General features: G+C 55.4%; 2 protein-coding genes across 12 annotated transcripts in view; one reads left to right on the top strand and one right to left on the bottom strand.

Annotated features, from left to right (window-relative positions):
• Nucleotides 1-21234, bottom strand: part of bicdl1 (BICD family like cargo adaptor 1) — a 37872-nt gene extending 16638 nt beyond the window's left edge. For all 3 annotated transcript variants that reach the window (XR_015929878.1, XM_088618646.1, XM_088618647.1), the window contains exons 1-2: nucleotides 20292-21234; nucleotides 17290-17505 (exon numbers count right to left, since the gene is read on the bottom strand). Coding sequence is in view for 2 of the 3 variants with exons in the window: in XM_088618646.1 (XP_088474772.1) it covers nucleotides 17290-17505; nucleotides 20292-20687 (612 nt within the window). In the remaining variant the exon portion in view is untranslated. The remainder of the gene's footprint in view (nucleotides 1-17289; nucleotides 17506-20291) is intronic.
• A 4668-nt stretch (nucleotides 21235-25902) lies between these two features.
• citb (citron rho-interacting serine/threonine kinase b) overlaps nucleotides 25903-27370 on the top strand; it is an 80650-nt gene continuing 79182 nt past the window's right edge. For 8 of the 9 annotated variants that reach the window (XM_088617863.1, XM_088617859.1, XM_088617858.1 and 5 more), the window contains exons 1-2: nucleotides 25903-26009; nucleotides 26727-26837. In XM_088617863.1, coding sequence (XP_088473989.1) covers nucleotides 26739-26837 — 99 coding nt within the window. In that variant the 5' untranslated portion in view covers nucleotides 25903-26009; nucleotides 26727-26738. Of the gene's footprint in view, nucleotides 26010-26048; nucleotides 26160-26726; nucleotides 26838-27370 lie in introns of those variants that run through there. The other variant, XM_088617856.1, reaches the window with a different exon arrangement.

Below are 27370 nucleotides of genomic sequence, written 5' to 3'. Positions count from 1 at the left end.
CAAGAAAAACACAGCAGAGACATGGGAGTGCAACAGGAGAGACACGGGTGAGACATAAGATAGACACAGGGGAGACACGAGAGAGACACGGGTGAGACACAGGAGCAACACAGGACAGACACAGCAGCCACATAGGATTCACACAGAAAAGACACAGGAGAGACACGGGTAAGACACAGAAGAGACACGGGTAAGACACAGGAGAGACACGGGAGAGACACAGGAGCAACACAGGAGAGACAGAGCAGCCACACAGGAGCTACACAGGAGAGACACAGGTGAGACACGGGATGCAGCATGACTCAGGTTGTGACAGGTCAGGGCTTTAGCTGTTTTTTCAATTCATTCAATTCATAGCAGAGAAAAAAGATTAAAAGGGTCTTTTTGTTTCCTGGAAATATGAATGAAGTTTTGGGGCTCAGTTGATCCATTGCGAGCTGTAGGACTGCCAGGTGAGAGATTCAGATCCCACCCTGTCTGTGGTGTTTTCATCTTTTAATAATAATATTAATAACTGCTTACACTTATATAGAGCTTTTCTGGACACTCCACTCAAAGCGCTTTACAGGTAATGGGGCTTTTCAGGAAATCTTTCAGGGGACAGAAAACGACTGGGACGCTCTTCCAGTGCAGATGGGTGATCACTCACAGCTTAGAATCACTGGTTAGTCGCCAGCCAGGGCCCCACATATCCCAGGTGCCCCCGCTGTGTCGAAAGACCAAACAGACCCTGAGATCTCAAGTCTGATCGCCACCCTGGCAACACTGGAACCCTGGTCACAGTGCGCCCGCCCTCAGGGCTAACGCCTGTACCTGCTGTGCCCCAGCATTTCAGAACACGCATTCGGGGCCGCCGTACTCTGCAGCTTACACAAGCAGGGGCCCCCCCTACCCCCGAGCGGTGGGCGTGTTCCCTCTCGGAGCCGTGTGGTTTTCAAGGTCAGGCTTTTCACGGCGCTGAACGCCTGCAGCAGCCTAGCGTGGGAGTGCGTGTTCCTCATGCCCCCCCCTCCGCAGAACCTCACGCACGCTGACTTTTATGTGTTTCTGAGGTGTTTCTCCCAGATGCGAGCCAGGCCTGGCCCGATAGCATATTGCACAACTCTCTGGGTGAAGCAGAGCACCCTTTTCCAGATCGTATATCCAGCAGGCTAACCTGAGCTCCCACAGCTACCCACACACTTCAAGAAAACCCCCAAACAGGGCTCTCTGGGGTGAAAATCGCCTTTTTCTCAGTCAGGCAAATCTCTTTAGCTTATCTCTTTGGAATACTGTTTTTGTTTTTCAGACTTTAGTTTTTGCTCAAAAAAGTTGGAAGAGCTTAAACTTCAAAATCAATCGAGTAATGTCACCTCCAGTGCTCAGGACATGCAAACAATCAGAGAGCTTAACCCCAGTTACCCCAGTGTGGGAGTCTCAGGTGAGATAAGGGTTCGGTTATGTCATAGAGAGCTGAGCTGGCATGAACACCTTCAGTTATGGGGGTCCCCAAGACACTCCCAGGACAAATCAAGCCTCCCACCAGTCCACTATACATTAGTCAGACCCCCACAGTGAACCACCCCCACAGCCCAACAGCAGATACACGTTCCCCACAGACACACCTTCGTCCTGAACTATGGGAGCCAGTCAGCAGGTATAGGGGTTTGGAACTGGGAGGGTCTGGAGAGAGAGGCTTTGCTCCATCAACCACCAATCAATTAATCAACCGATCAATCAATCTTCTAATCATCTTGTCATGAAACAGTCTTGACACTGGAAGACAGCTCATTACATCCAGCAGGCAGAGACATGTTAGATGACACTCAATCTCTCCCCAAAAGGCACCTTGTCTCGCCTGTGATCATTCACGACATGAGACTATAGGAAAGGCTGCAGGCGAGAGGTCTTTGTGGTTGTTAGGAGCTCAGTGGTACCGGACCCTCACTCAGTCACTTCTTGAAGGAAACACGGCTGGGCAGCTGTTTCAGACGCCTGCAGCCCTCTGTCCCTCTCCCCCTGGACTGACCCAACAGCGCTCCCCGGCCTCCATGTATCTCCCTCTGCCCTCTCCTGCTCCGTCTCGCGAAAGAGCCCCAGACAATGTCCCCCTTTCCTGCCTGTTCGCACACGGATTCCCAGCACCCCCTCCCTCGGGGTGGCACGGGCCCCACAGCGCCCCCTTCGGTGGTCTCCCTGGCGCTGAGGACCCGCGGAGACCACCGGGCCGATCAGCAATCAATCAACCGGGAGACTGCAGTCAGGCTGGCCTACCGGGCAGTGGGCATATCCCCTCTATTAAATAACAACGGGGAAGCATATCGGACTCCCACTGAGGAACGGCAAGGCATTTCAAGCCTGTTACCTACTAGGGTACAAACAGTACATTGGCTTTGGGATCTAGGGGGTCATTAGCCTTTAACTCTCTAGGCTCAAAGTAAGACCTGTAACAGATTGAACTGCTCTGCACTGGGCGTCTGATAAGCTCTCTGAACAATAACAAAGATACAATATTTGATTCACTGGTGTCTGCCCGTTCCTGGCCTACACACACACACACACCCACACACACACTGCAATGCGCCACAGTGAGCAAACGAATTCAGGACAGTCTGGAGCGTTTCCCTTCCTTTCCACCAGCACAGAGGGGCAGACAGTGCTGTGATCCCATACCGGGTCTTTCAGAGGAACACAAAACGATGCAAATAAGACCCTTCAGGACCCTGTGCAGACGGTAGAATCCAGACAGGAGTGAAACAGACACAGGGGAGAAGACTAGGAGCAGGGCTGGTAGACGAACAGGGGGCGTGTCGACGGTACGCTGATTTCTCGGGGGGTCGTGGTCCAGGCGACAATCCAGAGGGAGTCCGTAGGGAGATCCGGAGTAAGCAAAAGTCCAGGGCCGGGTGGTCCATCCAAGACAGACGAGACGAAAGTTAAAAACCGGAGTGAGATCCGGCGAAGGGTGGCGGAGATAAAAAGGGGGAACGGGACCAGGCGCTCCGAGCCCCGGACTCGGCTGGTTCGGGACGCCGAGAGGAGGGCGTATTGCGACTCGCTGGTGGGCGGGCCTCCGGGAGTCCGTCTTCCAATGCAGAGCCCGGAATACAGTGAGCGTCTGGCTTTTGTAGGGAAGGACTGGAACGGAGCAGGAGCACAAAATCAACTAAAATGTGAACGAGCCGGAGTGCCCTTAAGGGAGAGGGATTACAATCGTGACACAGAGGTTCCCTAACGGGAAATTCCAGTTTAATTTAAACCATTTGGATTGATCGGGACACGGGACACGGTACAGGACCCGAAGTGTTTCGATCTCTAGAGACGCAAAGCCTTCCCCAGCGCTCAGGCCAGCTCGAAAGGGACAGTGCGCGTCTCCAAGCGTGCTGCTTCCCTGCGTGCGTCGGGATCAAACACACACGTCTCGAGTGCCACGCCGCCCTGCGGGCAGGACCGGTGAACGAGCTGAAACTCTCTCCCTCGCAGTCCAGCCGCTTCCCAGGAGCCTTTGCAGATCCCGGCTCATTTCCGAGGAGCGGGTTTCAGGACACTCTGGGCCGGGCTCCTGCGAGCACCCTGAACCGAGCAGAGCAACAAGCCCAGACCGGCCCCACGTGCTCTGGCGGCGCCCGCTGACAGCGTCCTGACGCGCTGGGTCCCGAGAGAGGGGCCAGCGCCCCCCCCCCCGGCCGAGCGTGCCGGCCCCTGCCCGGGATCGGGCGAGACCAGGAGCTGACCAGGCCCCTCTGGGTCACAGCCTGTCTCTCTCTCTGTCCCTTCTCCTCTGCCACGCCTCCCTCCCGGGCAGACTCAGACACCCCCTGCGCAGTCCCATCGCATTCGGGCCAGAAGCGTAACAGCCCCTCTCTCTCCCCTCGAGAGAGAACAAAGCTGTCAGGGTGCCTCTGACCACAGCAGGGTGCCAGGGTCGGGCTGATGGAGGGCACAGACTTGCTGGATTCTGTGGCAGCTGATGTGCTTGTTGTAGCCAGTAGATGCCGTGTTTGTGTGGGGGTTCACTGGAAAGCGCAGTCGCTCTGCAGTGAAAACTCACTGCTGCTTCTTCTCGCTCTCTTGCTCTGTGCCCTGCTGCTGGCTCTGTGCTCTGGCCCTGTGCTGCTGGCTCTGCTCTGGGTCCTGTTGCTGGATCTGTGCTCTGGCTCTGTGCTGCTGGCACTGTGCTCGGGATCTGTGCTGCGGGCTCTGTACTCTGGGTCCTGTTGCTGGATCTGTGCTCTGGCCCTGTGCTCTGTGTCCTGCTGTTGGCTCTGTGCTCTGGCCCTGTGCTCTGTGTCTTGCTGCTGGCTCTGTGCTCGGGATCTGTGCTGCTCGCTCTGAACTCTGGGTCCTGTTGCTGGATCTGTGCTCTGGCCCTGTGCTCTGTGTCTTGCTGCTGGCTCTGTGCTCGGGATCTGTGCTGTTGGCTCTGTGCTCTGGCCCTGTGCTCTGTGTCCTGCTGCTGGCTCTGTGCTCGGGATCTGTGCTGCTGGCTCTGTGCTTTGGGTCCCGTTGTTGGACCTGTGCTCTTGCTCTCTGCCTCTGGCTCTGTGCTCTGGTCTCCAGAACTCATGTTAAACCCTCTCTTGCTCTTGGGTCATGACCTACGTCTGTGTGAGAGTGCGTCAGAGACACTCACCAGAGGCCACAGGCAGAAATTACGCAGGAGCTCATTTAAAACCTGAGAACAGTAGACGCTTCTTTACTCCAAGATTGGTGGGAGTATGGAACACGCTGCCCAGCCATGTAGTTGAAGCCGATAGTCTGGTTTGTTTCTGGAAATGGCTGGATGAGATCCTGGGCTCAATGAACTACTAACTTCCAGACTGGCCTGCTGGGCTGAATGGCCCCTCTCGTTCATATCCATTCTCGTGTGTCCGTGTTCTTACTGTCGTCTGTCTTGATCCAGCTCCTGCACTCATTTCCCTGGGAAAGAAGCACATTGATGAAGAGGCCCAGGAAAGGCAGGGAGACCGACCCCCCTTTGTTTGTGTCTCCTCTCGAACCCTGAGCCCTGTTCTCTTTCTTATTCCCAGTTTCCTGTCTGAAATCAGAAGCCATTTCCAGTACGGAGTATCCGGGACATGCAGAAGGGCACAAAGTCAGGTACACGCTGGACTGTCAGACGGGCTCCCCTGTCCAGAGAGAGCACTGACCGAGGGGCCAGGGCTCCAGCTGCAGCTCCACAGGATGGGCGAGATTTCTCTGTAGAAAAACATGTCGCCAGACAGCCTGAGCGCCCCAGTCATCGGTGTCTTCTCAGGTCAGTGTGCCACCACTAAACTGATTACCCTCCTCAGGGATTAGCAGGTCAGTCCTCTCAGATAATCAGCCTTCCTGACCCCTTCCCCCAAGAGGTCAGTCGGCACTGACCGCTACAGACCCTGGGTTGGACCAGCTCCGGTGAGACAGAGGGGGGCAGACAGACTCAAGCTAATATTCATCAAGCTAAAGTCCCTGCAGAGAAGCCATGGGGGAAACTCTTCATGTTCCTGCATGAGAGCCCAGTCTGGGGGAAATCAAGGCTGTGCCAGCAGAGCACAGTGGCCCTGTCACGACGCGTTAATCAGGACCCCACGCAGACGCTAGAATCTGGAAGGGAGTGAAACAGACACGGGGAGGAGATGGCGAGGAACTGGGCAGGCTGACGAACAGGGTGTCACGATTATAGTCCCTCCTCCTTAAGGGTGCTCCGGCCTTTCCCCATTGAGCAAGACTGGCTGGCTGACTGGCTGGCTGACCGGCTGACCGACTGACCGACCGACTGGCTGGCTGACTGACTGACCGACTGGCTGACTGACTGACCGACTGTGTGACTGACTGGCTGACCGACTGGCCGACTGACCGACTGACCGACTGGCTGACTGACCGACTGACCGACTGGCTGGCTGACCAACTGGCCGACTGACCGACTGGCCGACTGACCGACTGACTGACTGACTGACTGACTGACCGACTGGCTGACTGACTGACCGACTGTGTGACTGACTGGCTGACCGACTGGCCGACTGACCGACTGACCGACTGGCTGACTGACCGACTGGCTGACTGACCGACTGGCTGACCGACTGTGTGACTGGCTGACTGATGACTGGCTGACTGACTGTGTGACTGACTGGCTGACTGACTGTGTGACTGACTGGCTGGCTGATTGATTTATTTAACCATTACATGGTTGCTTGATTGCTTGGTTGTTTGATTGGTTGAGAGAGTGATTGATTGGTTGCTTGCTTGCTTGCTTGCTTGCTTGATTCCATTCCAGGAATGGCGGACGGTAGAACAGTCCAGCTGTGATTGAGGTAGCGCACGATGCTGTGAAGCACTAAACTGTTTCTCTCTAATTCATCAAGCCCACGAGTCAGCCTGGCAGCAGGGGGTGGCTTGTATGACTAGAAACAGCGGTGCTTTCCAGTCAATTTGGAATACGATGCAGGACACCACACTCATACGCAGACACGTGCGCACAGGGGCTGGACCCTGCGGTACAGCAGCTGGCACGCTCCCATGGCAACGCTGGATCTGACTGACCGTCACACGTCAGTCTCCATGGCAACGATGGAGAGGAGCCGGCTGTGGCTGAGCTGTGCGGAAAGCTCTGCCTTCCTCCATAACTCCGTCTCTGCCCCGAGAGAGTCCGAGAGTCACAAGTGACTGAAGGAGGAAACACCCGGAAGGAACTGGGAGTTGGGGAGGGAGGGGGGCAGTAAGGAAACTCACTGTCTCCACTCACTGTCCGCTGTTATGTGGTAGAGAAATAGGAAAAACACAAATCCGTATCTCTGCCTGTATCTCTACTCATATCTCTGTCCTGCAGGAAGGAAAGTCACTCAGATCACTGTCCTTCAGGAAGGAAAGTCACTCAGATCACTGTCCTGCAGTAAGGAAAGTCACTCAGATCACTGTCCTTCAGGAAGGAAAGTCACTCAGATCTCTGTCCTTCAGGAAGGAAAGTCACTCAGATCTCTGTCCTTCAGGAAGGAAAGTCACTCAGATCACTGTCCTGCAGTAAGGAAAGTCACTCAGATCTCTGTCCTGCAGTAAGGAAAGTCACTCAGATCTCTGTCCTCCAGTAAGGAAAGTCACTCAGATCTCTGTCCTTCAGGAAGGAAAGTCACTCAGATCTCTGTCCTTCAGGAGGGAAAGTCACTCAGATCACTGTCCTTCAGGAAGGAAAGTCACTCAGATCTCTGTCTCCAGTAAGGAAAGTCACTCAGATCTCTGTCTCCAGGAAGGAAAGTCACTCAGATCGCTGTCCTTCAGGAAGGAAAGTCACTCAGATCACTGTCCTGCAGTAAGGAAAGTCACTCAGATCACTGTCCTGCATTAAGGAAAGTCACTCAGATCTCTGTCCTTCAGGAAGGAAAGTCACTCAGATCTCTGTCCTGCAGTAAGGAAAGTCACTCAGATCACTGTCCTTCAGGAAGGAAAGTCACTCAGATCTCTGTCTCCAGTAAGGAAAGTCACTCAGATCTCTGTCCTGCAGTAAGGAAAGTCACTCAGATCTCTGTCCTGCAGTAAGGAAAGTCACTCAGATCTCTGTCTCCAGTAAGGAAAGACACTCAGATCTCTGTCTCCAGGAATGAAAGTCACACAGATCGCTGTCCTGCAGTAAGGAAATGTTAAACACGCAGCTGCACTAATAGGTACAGACGGAAGTTGCCATGGATCAAAGTTTCAGTCAAATAAATTAATAATACTAAAGACTATTACTTGCAGTTACTTTCCTCACATCAAATCTTTGCCTGCACTGCGACTGACAGCAAACAAGCTTTGTTTTGAACAGAGATGTCGTTCTGAAAGTGCTCAAAGGCACCGGGGAGGGACCCTCCTGGGAGACACACAGCAGCCCCCTGCACTCGGACCAGGGGCAGGAGAGAGGAGCTGCTCCACCAGGGGGAATAAGGGGTCTGTAGGGAGGCAAGGCTGTAGAGCCCAGAGTGGGACTCAGCCAGGACTCCAGAGAGATCACCCTACACTACACCAGTGCCATGGGATCCTAAGAGAGTCAGGACCTCAGTTTGATGTCTCATTCACAGGAAAACCAAGCGTGAGGGGACGCAGAAGGAATGACTCAGCCGGAGCTTAAAGAGGCTCCCCCTGGGCTCTGGCACCCTCTCCCTGAGTGTCCCCCAAGAGGGCGCTACAGAGCCTGCTCTGCACTACCTCCTTTGACACCTCCACACAACAGGTCCCTGGGACCCACAGTGATTTATAAGATCAGATCACTTTATTGGCCCTATACAATTTCTTGTATTAGGAATTTGTCTTTTCACAGACCCCAGCTTGCCCTCCAAGAGACACACAGACAGTGAGAGTAGCTTGGAGTCAGAGTGCAGGATCAGCCATTTATACAGTGCCCCTGGAGCAGTTGAGGTTAAGGGCCTTGCTCAGGGGACCAACTGAGTAGGATTCCTCTGCCGGCCGATGGGATACGACCTCCCACCCACAGGCGCAGATCCTGAGCCACAGAGCCACGCATTTGCATTCTGCATTAGCAGGAGCAGCAGCTGCAGGGGCAACAGAGACAGAACTGTGGAGTGAGTCAGTATTGCAGAACGAAGACGCTGCTGTAGACAGACCAGGTGGAGATCCATGTGGAGACCTGCAGTCCTCACGGATGGTCCTAGAGAGACTGTCACTGAGTCAGGACTTCGGCTCAGAAAGGAGACGTCTCTCTGTCTGGGCACGAGGGAGCGGTCCTGCTACAGGCTGTGAGCACATCCCGTGCCCCCTGGGTCCCCGCCGGGACGGGAAGACTCCGGTGTCACCATGGCAACTGCGCCGGACGGGCGCTGCGGAATGTACCGTCTCCTAGCAACCAGACAAACCCGGCTTAGAGCACAGACGCAGAAGGAAGGTGGAGGAGATCCAGTAAACAGGCTGACGGGGGAAAGGTTTTACCCAGGTTTTTAAAAAAAATAACATCAGAAAGAGGAGTCAAGGGGTCTCAGTGAATTGCACCGGGAGTCCAAACAGAACTGCTTTCAGTCCAGTGCGGTTCTGCTAACCAAGAGGCGGTTCTACTGAGTTAAGAGCCCGTTTGCAACAAAAAGATTCTCAGACCTCAGAAAGGTCCAGGGACCCAAAAACAAGGGATCCAAAAACAAGTTTCTGAAGTTGGAGAAAAATGAAGAGAACTGGGAAGGAGAGAAGTCTCAATCTGGGGCTCTGCAGTTAGTGGGGTACCCCAGGTGTCAGTCCTAGGCCCCTCACTGGGGTGACACTGTATTCCCTGTATCAGCAGCTGGTGAGCAGCCTGATGCAGCACCTAAATGTCAGTCTGCAGTTCCAGGGTGCTGGTCAGAGTGAGCATTCATTCCCACACGGCCTGCAGCTGGACCCGGACAAAGCAGGACCGCTTCCCCGGGATGAGCTCTGCCAGCGGTTTGGCTCCCAGTCCACAGCCGGAACGAAGCAGCACAAGCTCCTGGCCTGTGGCTCTCCGCTGGACAGACCGCCCTCACCGGCAGACGCCGGGCCCTGATCTCTGTACAGGCTCCTGGCCTGTGGCTCTCCGCTGGACAGACCGCCCTCACCGGCAGACGCCGGGCCCTGATCTCCGCCCAGGCTGCTGGCCCGTGGCTCTCCGCTGGACAGACCGCCCTCACCGGCAGACGCCGGGCCCTGATCTCCGCCCAGGCTGCTGGCCTGTGGCTCTCTGCTGGACAGACCGCCCTCACCGGCAGGCGCTGGACCCTGATCTCCGCCCAGGCTGCTGGCCTGTGGCTCTCCGCTGGACAGACCGCCCTCACCGGCAGGCACTGGGCCCTGATCTCCGCCCAGGCTGCTGGCCTGTGGCTCTCCGCTGGACAGACCGCCCTCACCGGCAGACACCAGGCCCTGATCTCCGCCCAGGCTGCTGGCCCTGACCCCTGACGTGTCTCAGCCTGCCCGGAGGAGAGGGGAGGGGCCGTGTCTCTGTGTGAGGAGAGTCTTACAGGGGATTACAGCTGATCCCTCCCTGGGTGAGTCCTGCTCTCACCCTGCCTGCTGCCGCGGGCACTCTGACAGCGTCACGGTCACGCCTCCGACACCCCTGACACCCCTGACACTCCTGATACCCCTGACACCCCTGATACTCCTGACACCCCTGACACTCCCGACACCCCTGACACTGCTGACACTCCCGACACTCCTGACACCCCTGACACTCCAGACTCCCCCGACACTCCTGACACCCCTGACACTCCAGACACCCCTGACACCCCTGACACTCCCGACACTCCCGACACCCCTGACACTCCCGACACCCCTGACACTCCAGACACTCCCGACACTCCAGACACTCCCGACACTCACAACACCCCTGACACTCCAGACACTCACAACACCCCTGACACTCCAGACACCCCTGACTCTCCAGACACCCCTGACACTCCCGACACCCCCAACACCCCCGACACCCCCAACACCCCTGACACTGCAGACACTCCCGACACTCCAGACTCCCCCGACACCCCCGACACTCCTGACACCAACTACTCCTGACACTCCAGACACCCCTGATACCCCCGACACTCACAACACCCCTGACACTCCTGACACCCCTGACACTCCTGACACCCCTGACACCCCTGACACCCCTGACACTGCTGACACTCCTGACACCGCTGACACTCCTGACACTCCTGACACCCCTGACACCCCTGACACCGCTGACACTGCTGACACTCCTGACACTCCAGACACCGCTGACACCCCTGACACTCCTGACACTCCTGACACTCCTGACACTGCTGACACTGCTGACACTCCTGACACTCCCGACACTCCCGACACTCCCGACACCCCAGACACTCCCGACACTCCCGACACTCCAGACACTCCCGACACTCCAGACACTCACAACACCCCTGACACTCCTGACACTGCTGACACTGCTGACACTCTAGACACTCCTGACACTCCTGACACCCCTGACACTCCTGACACCCCTGACACTGCTGACACTCCAGACACTCCCGACACTCCAGACACTCCCGACACTCCAGACACTCACAACACCCCTGACACTCCTGACACTGCTGACACTGCTGACACTCTAGACACTCCTGACACTCCAGACACTGCTGACACTCACAACACCCCTGACACTCCAGACACTCACAACACCCCTGACACTCCAGACACTGCTGACACTCTAGACACTCCTGACACTCCAGATACCCCTGACACTCCTGACACTGCTGACACATACAGAAATAGATCTCTGTTGCACTCATTGCGGCAGCTTCAAACACCCTTTAAACAGTCCTTCTTTCAAAGGAATAGCGACTTTAAGAACAAAACAAAGGTAACAGATAAGAGGAGCTTCTTTAGGTTGCTGGTATGTAATGTAACTAATGTCATCCAACCATTGACTGGTGCCTGACTGGTGTCTGACTGGTGCCTGACTGGCGTGGTCCTGCTGGCATAAACATTCCTGATTCCTCCACGGATTTGTGCACAAGACGACCGACGTGCTCCCCCGGCACTGTCTGGGCAGAGGGAGTGTGCAACGAACCCAGAAGAGCCCCCACGGGCGACCTGTTGGGGTACACTTATCGGAACAAACACTCGTGGAACCGGAGATCACGCACGAAGGCGCGATACTCCCAGCTGGCCGGAGACAGGCGTGTTCAGACCTGTTTGGGGGGGGGGGGGGAGGGGGCTCAGCAGCACCCCCCCCCGTGCAGTTCAAGGGCAGCTGCAGTCGGGGGGAGAGGCCCTCAGTCCTGGGCAAGGAGCCCCAAGTCAGCCGGTAGCTAAACGCTTCATGATGTGTGACAGAGCCAGGTGTGGCAGGATCAGCACAAACTCCACACACGCGCAGGGACCTATCTGAATCTCAATAAGGTCAAGCCGTTTCATGGGAAATAAGAATTGAGGCAGAGCCAGAGACTAAAATATCTCCCTGGCCTAGTGTGGGGGCTCTGCAGGGCTGGCCGGGCCTGGGAGCCGCACACCACAGCATCCTGCAGGGGGCAGCAGAGCGAATCCTGGAAGAAGTGCTAAGGTCCATTAGGGGAGGCTGGGTGTGGACTCAGGGCATCCAAACTACCAGAAACAGGAGAACTGAGCAGAGCAGACTCTTGGCTTCTTCAGCGTCAGGCCTGGCACACAGTGAGGCCGAGTGAATCCAGAGGGACCTGCTCCACAGCCTGCCAGCCGGAGGGAGAGAGCTCCATGGGTCCAGATTTCAGGATTTTCAGGAAATTGAGGCTGTGCGGTACGGGCTAAGAGGTGTCTCCAGGATAAACCAGGAGCCCAGCCAGCACCTGCTCTGCTACAGCCCTGGGTTTTTCACACTGTTTCTTCCTTCTTCTTTTCTGCTGTCAGGCACAGGACCACAGGAGACGCCAGGAGCTGTGTCTTGTGAGTGTGATGGCCCGGGCAGGCAGCTCTTAAGGGGCACGCAGAGGGTGAGGCAGGTTGTAGAGGCTCCAGCAGCTGGCACCTCTCTGTGCGAAGGGATTACAGTCAGACCTCTCTACAAAAACCCAATAATGACTGGCCGGGCAGACAGTTCACTTTGTTTTCATTCCTTCAGCCTTCAGAGACATGAAGATCGTGGCTGCACAGACCTGCTGCAGAGTATTCTCCCAGCTGTGCTGACCAAAGCAAACCAACACTCCCTCCTCCTGCACTCCCTGCTCCTGCTCTTCCTAAACTCCCTGGACTCCCTGCTCCTGCTCTTCCTAAATTCCCTGCACTCCCTGCTCCTGCTCTTCCTAAACTCCCTGCACTCTCTGCTCTTCCTGCTCCTGCACTCCCTGCTCCTGCTCTTCCTAAACTCCCTGCACTCCCTGCTCTTCCTGCTCCTGCACTCCCTGCTCCTGCACTCCCTGCTCCTGCTCTTCCTAAACTCCCTGGACTCCCTGCTCCTGCTCTTCCTAAACTCCCTGCACTCCCTGCTCCTGCACTCCCTGCTCCTGCACTCCCTGCTCCTGCTCTTCCTGCACTCCCTGCTCTTCCTGCTCCTGCTCTTCCTGCACTCCCTGCTCTTCCTGCTCCTGCACTTCCTGCTCTTCCTGCTCCTGCACTCCCTGCACTCCCTGCTCCTGCTCTTCCTGCACTTCCTGCACTCCCTGCTCCTGCTCTTCCTGCTCCTGTTCTTCCTGCAATTTCCGCTCTTCCTAAACTTCCGGCTCCTCCTGCTCCTGTACTTCCTAAACTTTCTGCTCTTCCTAAAGTTTCTGCTCTTCCTAAACTTCCTGCTTTTCCTGCTCGTCCTATTCCTGCTCTTCCTAAACTTACAGCAATTTCTGCTCCTGCTCTAATCTGCTCTTCCTGCTCTGTTCAGGTCCTGAGTTTAGGAGGAGACTCCATTCTCCCCTGCGGAATGGTGGCTGTCAGCACTGCAGCCTCGCAGCTCCTGGGTCCCCTGGATTCACTTTTGGCGCGGAACACCATCTGTGTGGAGCTTGCACGTTCTCCCAGGATCAGTGTGGGATTTCAGCAGGTGCTCCAGTTTCTGCCCACAATCCAAAGGCAGGCCTTCCCAGTTGTTTGGCGTCTGCGTGTGCTGGCGAACGGGCACACCGGCCACAGTCCCGGGCGGCGAACGGGACAGGGAGAGGCTCGGAGCCGAGGAGCGTCTGGAGTGGCTGGCTAATTGGGCAACCAACAGGGCAGGGCGAGGCCAGTGGGCTCTCCGAGATCACGGCCAGGGTGGCACCTCTGAAAGAGGTGGGGGACCTGGAAGGAGAGGGGCTGCGGGGGACGAGCTTGTTTCCCAGTCGTCCTGGATTATGGAATAGCCACAGGCTGTTCCATTTTAATTCTGATTAGCTTGCAGATTCCCGGCGCGTCCTAATACAATAATCTGATTACATCTCTGCACCCTCCCCCCACCTCTCTTCATTGGTGAATCAGAGTTGACTGGCTTGGTCTCCATGGTTACAATGGGCACTAATAGCCCATATACCCCACATCACCAGCTAATCCACCCCCAAACACGCACGCACACACAACCACGCACACACACGAGGCCTGTGCAACACTAACCCAGCCTCTTTCAGCGCGGGGTGGCACCAGGGTGTCTTAAAGAGCCTGTTTGACCTTCTCCCTCAGCCCAGGAGCAAAGCAGCTCCAGATGCAGAGCAGGTTGTGCAGGTCTGGAGCATCTTTATAAAAACAAAAACGAGACCAGCTGGAGAACACAGCCTGCAGCAGTAAGGGCACAGCTCCAGCAAGCAGCAAGCCGGCAACAACCACAGCACAGAAAAAACACACTCCCACCCCCAGCAGGACCGGCGGACCAATGCCCAGCACAGAGCCTGCTGACCTGCACTTCAGCTCAGAAACTGTTTCCTGTAGTGGCACACCGGCAGCCCACAGTGTGCCTTAACTGGGGCAGAGCAGAGCCCCATAGCACTCAACTGCAGAGCAGTGCAGGGCAGTGCAGTACTGTGCCCATGGCCTACATTGCAGGACAGTGTGAGTCAGTTCCAGTCGACAGCGCGGTACCCCTCCCCAGGAGGAGAGAACTGCAGCAGGAGCTTCAGCTCCTCCACACCGGGACTCCTCTGCCCTGGCAGCCCAGCGGTGGCTCCCTGCGGGGGTGTCCCATCACGGGGCACAGGCCCCCCTGCGGGGAAGTTTCTGGCTAGCAGGGGGAGAGCGTCCCCAGCTCCGGACGCGGGGGTGAGACGGGGCAGCTGGGCAGGAGCCTGCCCTCCCTCGGGGCAGACCCTTCCTGCTGCCTCCTGCCACAGCCCCGTGTCTCCCCCCTGGCTCGGCTGCAAGTGGCGCATCCTCTGGGCACGGCCGTGATCCAGACGCCATTGACACCGCCTTGATTGTGCAGCACACTAGCACGAGGACTGACTGCTGTCTGTGTTGTAGTGGGTCACACCCACAAGCTGCATTGCTCAGGGCAGACTGGCTGCTCTTCCTAAACTTTCTGCTCTTCCTAAACTTCCTGCTCCTGCTCTTCCTGCTCTTCCTGCTCCTGCTCTTCCTACTTCTGCTCTTCCTAAACTTCCTGCTCCTGCTCTTCCTGCTCTTCCTGCTCCTGCTCTTCCTGCTCCTGCTCTTCCTACTTCTGCTCTTCCTAAACTTCCTGCTCCTGTTCTTCCTGCTCTTCCTGCTCCTGCTCTTCCTGCTCTTCCTGCTCCTGCTCTTCCTACTTCTGCTCTTCCTAAACTTCCTGCTCCTGCTCTTCCTGCTCTTCCTGCTCCTGCTCTTCCTGCTCCTGCTCTTCCTACTTCTGCTCTTCCTAAACTTCCTGCTCCTGTTCTTCCTGCTCTTCCTGCTCCTGCTCTTCCTGCTCTTCCTGCTCCTGCTCTTCCTACTTCTGCTCTTCCTAAACTTCCTGCTCCTGCTCTTCCTGCTCCTGCTATTACTAAACTTCCTGCTCTTCCTGCAATTTCCGCTCTTCCTAAACTTCCTGCTCCTGTACTTCCTAAACTTTCTGCTCTTCCTAAACTTCCTGCTCCTCCTGCTCCTGTACTTCCTAGTTTCTGCTCTTCCTAAACTTCCTGCTTTTCCTGCAATTTCTGCTCTTCCTAAACTTCCGGCTTTTCCTGCAATTTCCGCTCTTCCTAAACTTCCTGCTCCTCCTGCTCCTGTACTTCCTAAACTTTCTGCTCTCCCTAAACTTACAGCAATTTCTGCTCCTGCTCTAATCTACTCTTCCTGCTCTTCCTCCTCTTCCTGCTCTGTTCAGGTCCTGAGTTTAGGAGGAGACTCCATTCTCCCCTGCGGAATGGTGGCTGTCAGCACTGCAGCCTCGCAGCTCCTGGGTCCCCTGGATTCACTTTTGGCGCGGAACACCATCTGTGTGGAGCTTGCACGTTCTCCCAGGATCAGTGTGGGATTTCAGCAGGTGCTCCGGATTGCTCAGGGCAGACTGGCTGCATCTGAGTTCACTAGGAGTAACAGCACCCTTGAATGAAGGGTGCTGAAAGGGATTCTGGAGTGTTTAGTGAAAACATGGCTGAACCCGCTTGGCTGAGGGCGGGGCTCTTGGCCAGAGGACAAGGGCACCCCGGGGCCCCTGTGAGTGAGGAGTGAGCCAGGGGCAGCTGCAGAGGGGGAGGTGGGGCGGAGGTGGGGTGCAGAAGACGTACATGTATACAAGGGACAGAAGGGGATCAGTACAGTATTTGTATTTGTGTTTTAGGCGAGGAAATGGCGTCAGGACCGACTGCAAACCACTGCCAGCCGAGTCTTGAACTTGGCTGTCGTCATCCCTCCTGAACTTTCGTTACGAACTCCATAAATTCAGACTGGGCTGCATGGGGCTGATCAAAACAACACTGGCATCCTGTCACATCCTGTCACATGTCCAAGCTGTGCAAGCGCTCTAGAACAAGGCAGCCCACACACACCCCAGTGGACCCTCCTGGTGTGGTCAGGCAGCCTCTTCCAAACCACTCCCTGGGACTGCCCAACGAATCCCACTGGGCAGGACTTTCCTGCACTCATTTGCCTCTGGAAAAGCTCCAAGCTCAAACAGGAGACATGTGAGTTACTCAGTTAACCACTCAGTAATCACTCAGTAAACCACTTGGGAGCCCCTAACGGAGAAAAAGGAGGCACTTCTTTGCACAAAGGGTGGTGGGAGTGTGGAACAGGTGGCCCAGTCTTGTTATTGAAGCCGACAGTGACAGGCCCACCGCTCCTCTGGTGGTTTGTGAGGCCCGAGGACTCGGCCAAACCACAGTGGAATTGAAATACCATGACATGCTTGAGGATTTATTAAGTCTAGTTCTTCAATCCACAACAGAGAGCACCTGCACTAGAAACCACTGTGAAATCCTTTGTATACCACACATGGGCTGAAGGAGTGTGACGTTCCCCCTTAACCAATATCTAATAATGAACTATTTGACCTGGATCTCTGTGGATCTCTGTGCATGTGACTGAGGCCTAAAGAATGAGCTGTAACAACAAATCAGCTGAATCGAATACATCGATGCTGCTGATCTCTGCACCCTCCCCCCACCTCTCTTCATTGGTGAATCAGAGTTGACTGGCTTGGTCTCCATGGTTACAATGGGCACTAATAGCCCATATACCCCACCACCAGCTAAGCCCCAAACACACACGCACACACAACCACGCACACACAAGGCCTGTGCAACACTAATGGAGCCCCTAAAAGAGAAAAAGAGGCACTTCTTTGCACAAAGGGTGGTGGGAGTGTGGAACAGGTGGCCCAGCCTTGTTATTGAAGCCGACAGTGACAGGCCCACCTGTCTCCACGCTGAAACTGGATGAGACCCTGGGGCCAATGAGCTGCTAATTCCCACCAGGCTAGACGGGAGAACGTGACCTCTTTCCCGCAGAGCTCCGCTGCTCGGTGCAGCACCCCGCCCCGGCCGCACTGACCCGGCTCAGCTGCTCCAGCAGTCTCTGGTTCTGCTCGGACAGCTCCTGGACGGCGCGGCTCTTCTCGCGGTCCGCCTCGCGCAGCTGGGCCTGCTGCCTCTCCACCTCCGCCTGCAGCTGCCTGACGTCCGCCTCCAGCTCGGCCACGCGGCCCTCCCACTCCCCCTCGCGGCTCTCGAGGCGGCGGCGCAGCTCGTGCTTCTCCTGCTCCAGGTACTGCTCCCCGAGGACACCGAGGGGGAGAGAGACGGGGGGGACACGGGTCAGGACCGGGACCAGCCCACGTTTCCGCACACACGGGGGCTGCTGGTGCAGCTGGGTCCAGTTCCAGCTGGTTTTCCCCACCCGCCCGCCCACCCACGGTGGCAGCGCCAGACCCTCCTTCTGCAGTTTTGGGGTGCGGGGGCGTCGCTCGTCTCTGCAGGTGCTGTCCGCCGTGCTGCTGGAGGGACGCTGACCCGGAGACGGGGGGCGTTGAGGGTGCACCAGACGCCCAGACCAGGAACTCACCTTTTCTGGGACACCAGCTCACTCGGTCACCCAGAGGGCATGGCGCTGGTGGCAGGAGCTCAGGAGCCCATCCCCAGTCTGCCAGCTGCCCTGTGTCACTGTCCTGCAGGGCTCTTTGCAGTACGGCAAGAACACACATTTCTGATTCTGAAAGAGTGGCTCCCATATCAGTGTATTGTGCTTTTGTTCAGTGATATTTTATTTCAGGAGCTGTATATGCTCTGGTGGCACAGGAAGAGATGCTGCTATTTGTTTTAATGTGCAGTAATATTGGATTTAGTTATTTTTTTATCCATTGCCACAGGCTGAACTGGATGAATGAAGTTCAGAGAGCAACTGTGTGAGTTGTGTCTCAGGGTCTGTGTGCAGGTCAGATTGCAGTACAGTGTGTGTGTGTTGTGTCTCAGGGTCTGTGTGCAGGTCAGACTGCAGTACAGTGTGTGTTGTGTCTCAGGGTCTGTGTGCAGGGCAGATTGCAGTACAGTGTGTATGTGTTGTGTCTCAGGGTCTGTGTGCAGGGCAGATTGCAGTACAGTGTGTGTGTGTTGTGTCTCAGGGTCTGTGTGCAGGTCAGACTGCAGTACAGTGTGTGTGTGTTGTGTCTCAGGGTCTGTGTGCAGGGCAGATTGCAGTACAGTGTGTGTGTGTTGTGTCTCAGGGTCTGTGTGCAGGTCAGACTGCAGTACAGTGTGTGTTGTGTCTCAGGGTCTGTGTGCAGGGCAGATTGCAGTACAGTGTGTGTGTGTTGTGTCTCCTGGTCTGTGTGCAGGTCAGACTGCAGTACAGTGTGTGTGTGTTGTGTCTCAGGGTCTGTGTGCAGGTCAGATTGCAGTACAGTGTGTGTGTGTTGTGTCTCAGGGTCTGTGTGCAGGTTAGACTGCAGTACAGTGTGTGTTGTGTCTCAGGGTCTGTGTGCAGGGCAGATTGCAGTACAGTGTGTGTTGTGTGTCTCAGGGTCTGTGTGCAGGTCAGACTGCAGTACAGTGTGTGTGTGTTGTGTCTCAGGGTCTGTGTGCAGGTCAGACTGCAGTACAGTGTGTGTTGTGTCTCCGGGTCTGTGTGCAGGTCAGACTGCAGTACAGTGTGTGTTGTGTCTCCGGGTCTGTGTGCAGGTCAGACTGCAGTACAGTGTGTGTTGTGTCTCCGGGTCTGTGTGCAGGTCAGACTGCAGTACAGTGTGTCTTGTATATCAAGGTCTGCCTGACCGCAGCACAGTTTATTTTGTGTCAGAGGCATAACTTGCAGAGTGTTCTACTTAAGGACATCTGGACTTCTCACACATCTCTGTCAAAGAGTATGTGCTCTTAAATCCCATTTTGTTGAAAGATTCCATTCATTTTGAATTGTATTGACCTATTCCTCTGGCAGATACAGATAACAGCCAACACCCCTTTCACTGCATGAGCAAGTGTCCCTGTCACAGTGGGCCCACACTTCCAGATCTCAGATCAGTCCTGTCGTAACCCTGGAGGCAGGAGGTCTGCAGGGCCCCTCCACCACCACCTCTCTCAGCTAACTTAACCAAATCTAATTCCCATCCACACGTCCGTGCAACCCTCAGTCTGTCTTTCTTACTACAGCGCTGTAAAACAGTCTGCTTCAATGGCAGCCTAACACTTCGCAACAGCACCAGCTAAACTTAGAACTGATAAGTGTTATTAAAAATGATGTAACTCCTTCAGCAGTGCTCTTCCTGAGCCCAGGGTGTACCCAAGTAACCCTTGGTGCTAAGCTGTTAATCTCACCGGCACATGTGACGAAGCCTCTGAACCCCTGAACTTTCCGAACCCCTACTACAGCCGTTCTGGGGGTTTATTAACTCGGGGTGTTTGGGCAGGATCACTTTGCCAGAATCCAAAGCTCAGACCTGGGCGACGAGTTGCGGCAGTTAAAAGTGAAAAGCAGCCCGGAAAAAGAAACAGCTCCCTTTTTAAAGTGATACGGCCGCTGTGCGCTGGGCGGAGAAGTCACCGGTTTAACACGGGGGTACGCGTACCGACACCGCACGGGGATCAATGCGTCCCAGCAGGGTGACTCCACTTCAACAAGCTCGTGGCTGTCCGTCAGCAGGGGGTTGTGTGCACATGGCCCCCGTCCAGGACACTGGCCTGCCCAGCACAGATCTCCAAATATCCGTTCATGTTTTGTTTTTCGACCGACTGGACACTATCGCTCATGTGAACACCACAAAGCAGTGTATTCCCGAGGCACGATAAGGACACGTAATTCATCCCCAGGAAGTTCCCTCTGGTATCGTATCAGCCCGAGCACTGTCAGTCGAGCACCACCGTATTAAGGGTGATTCATTCTGGTGTGTTTCCAGCGTCCCCCGACACGTCGCGTTACGAACTGCAGGTGTGTGCTTGGCCCGTACCCTCATCTCTTTATGGTCGATCGCTGATCAATCGTGAGAGCGAGAAATGTAATCGCGTTGCACTGGGAACAACCATATCAAGCTGTACAAGCGCCTTACAGGAAGGAATCGCCCCTACCTCCAGTTTCTCCGTGAGCTCCTTGTGCATCCTCTCATATTGCTTAGTCAGGTCCTGGTTCCGCTCCAGCAACGCCTTGCCGAGCCGGGCCGCCAGAACCAAGTCCTTCTCCTTCTGCCGGATCAGCGCCAGCAGGTCCGGGTCCTGCCCGCTCGCCGGCGCCTCCACCCCGGCCAGCTCCCGCTCTTCCTCCCGCTCCCCCGCCAGCACGGCCAGCTCCTCCTCCAGCGCCAGCCCCAGCCCGCCGGCCGCCGGGCACAGCAGCCGGAAGCCCGCCGAGTCGGCGGCGGCCGTGGCGCCGAGCTCCGCCGGGGGCTCCATGCCGTCGCTGTCCACCTCCGGCGGTGCTGAAATCAAGGCCGAGCGGGCGCGTAAATCCAAGCAGAAGGCTGACATCGCCACCCGGCGGGGGCGCAGGGAGACGGAGGCAGATGGGAACGCTGGACCTACTCCGCTGGTCGCGCCGCTGGTGTCGCCGGTCCGACGGAACGTGATCCGGTCTGCCTGGCGTCGGACATGCGGTCAGAATCCACGAATCGTGCAGTGACCCCCGCCCCGCGACTCCCACCCTGTGCAGGCCACCTAACTAACCCCAAATCCCCCCCCACCCTCGGGTCTGAGCCCCCCCCAACCCCCCCTCCGCGAGCCACTCGCTCAATCCCGAGCAAAAATATCACCAGTGCAAAGACAGGCAGTGCTGCTCCAGGCTTGCGTAGTTTTTTTTTTATTGGAGACGCGAGTTATTAATCTCTCAGACGCGTCAGCCGCCTTGAAGGGCTCTCTCCAGCCTTGGGTGATGTCCAGCGTCTGTCCGCCCCGATGCGGCGGGGTCTCCGTTCCCCATTATCGTCCCTTCTCACACGGGAGGCATCCTGCGCTCGCCCGCCCGACGCCGCTCATCCTACAGCCGCTTCTCGGTCGGTGCGCGACCCCGACGGGCCCCACCTCCTTCTCTTTCGCGGCGCGCGTCCCCGAGCCCGTGACGTCAGCCGTGCTACCTGTTAGCTGCAAGCCGCTGATTGGCTGTGCGTTGATAACCCCATTCCCCATTACCTGCTGTCTGACGTAGGTAAACATCTTATTAATCCATTAGGAAGATGGATGGTGTCGTATTAGCATTAAGTGTGGCATTTCTCCTTCATCCTCCCTCTGCAGAAAGACATGATAAATAAAACTCTGCTTTATCTTGTGTATCCTCCTACTGGGTATGGGAGAGACACAGCCGCCAGACATGTTGTTGTTATCAGGGTTTATGTAGCTGGTGGTTTAGTATTCGAAACACAACCGCAGACCCGTGAAGAGATACAAACTCAGAGCGTTGCAGTGCAGAGCGCTATCACAAAAGGCTTAACAAGCAGCAGACTAAAACAATACGACAAGAGGCGATTAGAGCAGATGAAGGGATAATTACAACACAGCAAACACTAATCACATTCTGTATTTATACAGCGCTTGTCATACCAAAGGATCTGAAAAGTGTTTCTCATATTGTTTCAGCGGTGAAGTGTTAATCCGAGAGATCAAGTGGAAACTGTGTGGAAGTGTGTTTAAACCAGGGTTGAGGAAGCACTACTTTACGCAGAGAGTTGTGGGTGGGGGGTGCAGCTGGAGTTCTGCCCTGTCTGGCTCCTCTGTGGAGGGGTCTGCCTCTCTGTGTGCTTTGCTGTCCAGGCTCCAGCCCGCCGTCCGGCAGACGGCCCACCGGAGTGTTAAGAGGATTTATTTTTAATTGAGCCCAGCGATCAGACCCCCTCCCTCTCAAGGCTACAGCCGGCATCTCAGTCTGTCAGCAGAGCAAGGGGCAGAGGGGCGGAGGGGCAGATAAGAGATGCACATGTGGGCGGATGGACATGTGGGAGAGGGGCAGAGGGGTAGATGGGTAGAGGGGCAGAGGGGCAGAGGGGTAGCTGTGTAGAGGGGCAGAGGGGTAGTTATGTAGAGGGGCAGTGGGGTAGCTGTGTAGAGGGGCAGTGGGGTAGCTGTGTAGAGGGGCAGAGGGACAGTGGGGTAGCTGTGTAGAGGGGCAGAGGGACAGTGGGGTAGCTGTGTAGAGGGGCAGAGGGGCAGAGGGGTAGCTGTGTAGAGGGGCAGAGGGACAGTGGGGTAGCTGTGTAGAGGGGCAGAGGGACAGTGGGGTAGCTGTGTAGAGGGGCAGAGGGGCAGAGGGGTAGCTGTGTAGAGGGGCAGAGGGACAGTGGGGTAGCTGTGTAGAGGGGCAGAGGGACAGTGGGGTAGCTGTGTAGAGGGACAGTGGGGAAGCTGTGTAGAGGGACAGAGGGACAGTGGGGTAGCTGTGTAGAGGGGCAGAGGGACAGTGGGGTAGCTGTGTAGAGGGGCAGAGGAACAGTGGGGTAGCTGTGTAGAGGGGCAGAGGGGCAGAGGGGTAGCTGTGTAGAGGGGCAGAGGGACAGTGGGGTAGCTGTGTAGAGGGGCAGAGGGGCCCTGGACACGTGATGAGGAGACTACAGGTTGCAATCTTGGCTGTAGCGCTGCTGTCACCCTCTAGAGCAGGACAGTCCCGCTGTCAGAGCCTGTGGATTAAAGCATCAGCCAAATAAACGAATTAATCGTGTTCAGTCTGCTGCTCCCCGGCTGACCAGCACTGAATTCTCCTTCATCGCCTCCCTTTATCCTCTGCTAAACACCTCTGCTCAAACTCCCCTGTCGAGCCCAGAGGCTCACGGGTCTCAGTCCGGGGACTGTAAAGCGATCGTCTCCGTCGTCCTGGGGGCTGGTGTGTCTGCAGGACTCCCAGGTGTCTTGAAAGCAGCAGCACCGGAATGGCTGGGAGATGCTGTTACTGTGTCACATTAAGCCAATTAAGAGCTGATTCAGCTCGTTAAGAGCCCAGCTGGCCTCTATGCCCTGTAGACACACCGGCTCGGCAGGGTTCCTGCTGTACCCAGAATGAGAGACCCTGACACCGGAGTACAGAGCCTGTGACTGACGTCACTCATTCAGTTTTTGCAGACGGGGTGGGAACAGGTCCTGACTGACGTACTGTGTTTTAAATGCGCGTTGTGAAAGGGAGGTTTGCTCTTATCTCTGTGTGAGAACTACTCACACACACGCTGTTGGCCGATTCGTAGCTCGTCCGCTCCAAGGTGGTTAAAGCGTGGGACTGCCCCGTCTCTGTTTATTCTTCTGAGATGTTGGATTTTGGTGGACATCCTGTCTGATGATATTTCTGATGTATTCCTGGGGCGACAGCAGTCATATCACCCTGCAGCTCCCAGCTGGCAGCCCCACTGAAGCCCAGCAGGGTGAGCCTGGCCAGTACCTGGAGGGGAGACTCCTGGGAAAGCTAAGGCTGCTGCTGGAAGAGGTGTTAGTGGGGCCAGTAGGGGGCGCTCACCCTGCGGTCCATGTGGGTCCTAATGCCCCACTATAGTGATGTGACATTAAACTGTTGCAACGCTCCCTGGATAGCGAAGGGCATGACAAGGCACAGAAAGGTGTCGTGGCCATCCACCGCAACCAAGGAAGCCTCCAGTCGTGACGACGTCGCGTACCGCTGGACCCAGGCTTCTGAGGTTGAGAGAGTGGGACTGCCCCAGTGCAACGGCTTTCCCACTTCGAAACGCTCTCCCGCACTGGTTTCTTCATGCAGCTCAGCTTCCAGAGTACAGCCCTCATCATCGGACACAACAGACAGCCAGGAAGAAGATACCGGGGTGGTGCAGTGGTCGGCTGAGGTCCTGGGGGCAGTTGCTGGGGTGCCAGTGGGTGGAGTTTGCATGTTCCCCCTGCGTTCCTGTGTGTTTCCTCCCCCAGTCTGAAGATAAGATAGTAGATGAATTGGCCTCTGGGAAAACTGGCCCAGTGTGTCCTGCGCTGGACTGGCGTCCTGTCCAGGGTCCCCCGTTGCTTGCTGGGATAGGCTCACGCTCCACTGTGACCCCGATTTGGATGAAGAGGATAGAAAACGGCTGAATGGATACATTTTTGATGTCCGTGCTGATCATGCTCTTACCTGCAAAAAGCCCCAGAGCAACTGAAATGTTTGTTGCATTTTTTTTATATTACCTGCGGAGGTTTAATTAGGGTGAATTTGTCTTTGTTTACATGTTTTGAAAAAGTAATCTATCCTCTGTAGCTTTGGGATCTTTTATGGAGCTGACCAAGGGCTTTAGAAAACTTTGTGAAAATCTCTTAGCTAGTTCATAATCCCTAATAATTCATAATTCATTTGTTTGGGTGGAGTGGTGGCTCTGTGGCTCAGGATCTGTGCCTGTGGCTGAAAGGTTGCCGGTTCAAATCCTGCGGCTGGCAGAGAAATCCCACTCCATTGGGCCCCTGAGCAAGGCCCTTAACCCCAGCTGCTCCAGGGGCGCCGTATAAATGGCTGACCCTGTGCTCTGACCCCCAGCTTCTCTCCCTGTCTGTGTGTCTCATGGAGAGCAAGCTGGGGTCTGTGAAAAGACAAATTCCTAACGCAAGAAATACCTAGAGCTGATGCATCACTCCTACAGGAATCCCCCCAGGATACCAGAGGCTGTAAGTTTACACCCCACAATCACCCTGAGCCCCTGTAACTGCTCAACACTCCTTCATTGTCACACGACCACTAACTGCCCTTGCCCAGGAGCCGGTACTGCTGTACTCTGAACTCATTTGCTGAGTAGTTTCATTGAACGGGGGATAAAGAAATTGCTCATTCTGTTACATGTGCACTGAGGGACTCTAAAACGTCTGTTTGAAGGCATCAGCTGTCGTTCCTCATGCAGAACACGCGAATCTCCCCACAGTCTTAGTGAAAGCGGTGAGCAGTGCTGTTTGAAAGCGTCTGCCCCGCTGTTTTAGAGCACATCCATATAGATTCCGATGCCTTGCGATCTGTTTGTTCATTCAATCTGATATCTTGCCGGCTAGCGCACCGGAAACAAAATCTCGAGTCTTTTAATTAATAACCATTAACAAAACACGAACAGCATTAATTGACATTGAACGCAATAAACTATTGTATACATCCATTATAAGAATAGTCCGAGGTTCTTAAACTGTTTTTGTAAATTAGTTAACGTCAATGATTCGTTTAACTTTTGTTAACTTCTTTTAACTTTTTGATATTTTGAATAGTTTTAACGTAAAAGTCCATTTCTATTTTAAACAGGTTAATGTTTGGAGTGTATTTTGTCCATTTCATTTCACGGATATGACACCCCCCGTTATCGAAGCGCGTTGCTGTCACCAGGGCAAAACAATCCCGAGTTATCTCGTACATTACGGGATACGAAATGATCTCGCAATTACGAGTGACAGGATAGCACCGACCACAGGTCTGTATGAATAACCTGTTACGTTTGCAAAGACAGTACCTTCAAGCCATCGATAGGTTAGCTAGCACTGTGGGTGTAGCGTTTAGTATCTCGTAATTACGAGATAACCCAGGATTTGTTTTCCTTGGCGGCAGCAATGCGCTTCCGTACCCCATCATTAGTAATAGACCTATTATATATATAAACCTTTGGCCCAAACCGGGCGTGTAGAATAAAGAAAGCAAAATCTCGAGTCCTGTTTTTTTCCGCACGATGACGACATGGTGACGTCAGCGACCGCCCGGCCAATCGCCGCCGTCGTTGCCGCAAAGCGCCAGAATTCGAAAGTCACCCGGAAGTGCGGCCGCGGTGCGGGGTGACTCAGTCTCGTTGTTTACACGCCTGGCGTGTATTTCCGTTTTGCCGCTCAAAAGGATTTTCCCACCTGACTGAAAGACGGGTAAGCGGGTTGCTTTTATATTATACGGCCGAAGGACTCCGGATAAATAGATATCCAACCAGAGGAACGGCGAAACTTAGCATTCCTGGCCTGTTCCTGCGGGATACGTCGGTGAGCGAAGGGCTGTGTTTGTATTTGCAGAGGCCCGAGGTACAGTATTGCTGTTTTCATACGGTCAGATCTGCACAGATTGTATTCACTGCTTGAGACCCAGGACAGTGGACAGATCCGAGCTGGTTCCTTCTAGAGCGCTGTGTCAAGTGAGCCCGTTGTCACCCGCTGCGGGTTTCAGGGGTTTGACTCTTTCATTCTTGTTGACTTGTGCTGTGTGTCTGTCCGTCTGACCCCCGAGACGGACACCTGCTGGGCTGGAGCTCTGGCGCAGTGTTTTTCTTTCTCTCTCTTCAAAGGAGGGAGGTTGTTTTTAAATGGCTTACGCAGCGTACTTAAGAAAAACACTAAGATGTTTCCACGTTAGGAGACAAAGTTCCAGTTGGTCCTGTTATTGGGGGCAGTTAGGGATTCGTTGATGTAATTGGTGGTTCACCTGGCATGAGCCCCATCAGGTGCCCAGGACCAGCGTTAGGGACCCCTGTTCTGCATTTCCGTGTAAGGGGGGTGTTCGTGGTCTGTGTGTGTGTTAGGTCTTAGAAGCAGGTCTGCTCGATGTACAGGCGATTATCGGTCCGGCCCTGACCGGCGTGTGTCTGCCTGCAGGGGGGCGCAGCGATGTTGAAGTTTAAGTTTGGAGCCCAGAGCAGCCCGCGGGAGCCCAGCTGCCCTGAGGCCATCGCCAGCCGCTGCACGCGGCTCAACCTCCTCTTCCAGGTGAGCAGCTCGGGGTGATGGGCAGACTGCTGGGTTTACCAGCTGGGGGTGACCGTCAGACCCCCGGTGCACAGCAGCCCAGTCCACTCCAGGGTTTACAGGCTCAGACTCCTGGTGCACAGCAGCCCAGTCCACTCCAGGGTTTACAGGCTCAGACCCCCGGTGCACAGCAGCCCAGTCCACTCCAGGGTTTACAGGCTCAGACCCCCGGTGCACAGCAGCCCAGTCCACTCCAGGGTTTACCAGCTCAGACCCCCGGTGCACAGCAGCCCAGTCCACTCCAGGGTTTACAGGCTCAGACTCCTGGTGCACAGCAGCCCAGTCCACTCCAGGGTTTACAGGCTCAGACCCCCGGTGCACAGCAGCCCAGTCCACTCCAGGGTTTACAGGCTCAGACCCCCGGTGCACAGCAGCCCAGTCCACTCCAGGGTTTACAGGCTCAGACCCCCGGTGCACAGCAGCCCAGTCCACTCCAGGGTTTACAGGCTCAGACTCCTGGTGCACAGCAGCCCAGTCCACTCCAGGGTTTACCG

The sequence above is a fragment of the Lepisosteus platostomus genome, chromosome 24 (assembly GCF_059453375.1).
Source record: "Lepisosteus platostomus isolate fLepPlt1 chromosome 24, fLepPlt1.hap1, whole genome shotgun sequence".
NCBI classification, from domain to species: domain Eukaryota; kingdom Metazoa; phylum Chordata; class Actinopteri; order Semionotiformes; family Lepisosteidae; genus Lepisosteus; species Lepisosteus platostomus.
The sequence above is the reverse complement of the archived record's forward strand: the minus strand, read 5'-3'. Positions and strand labels throughout refer to the sequence as shown.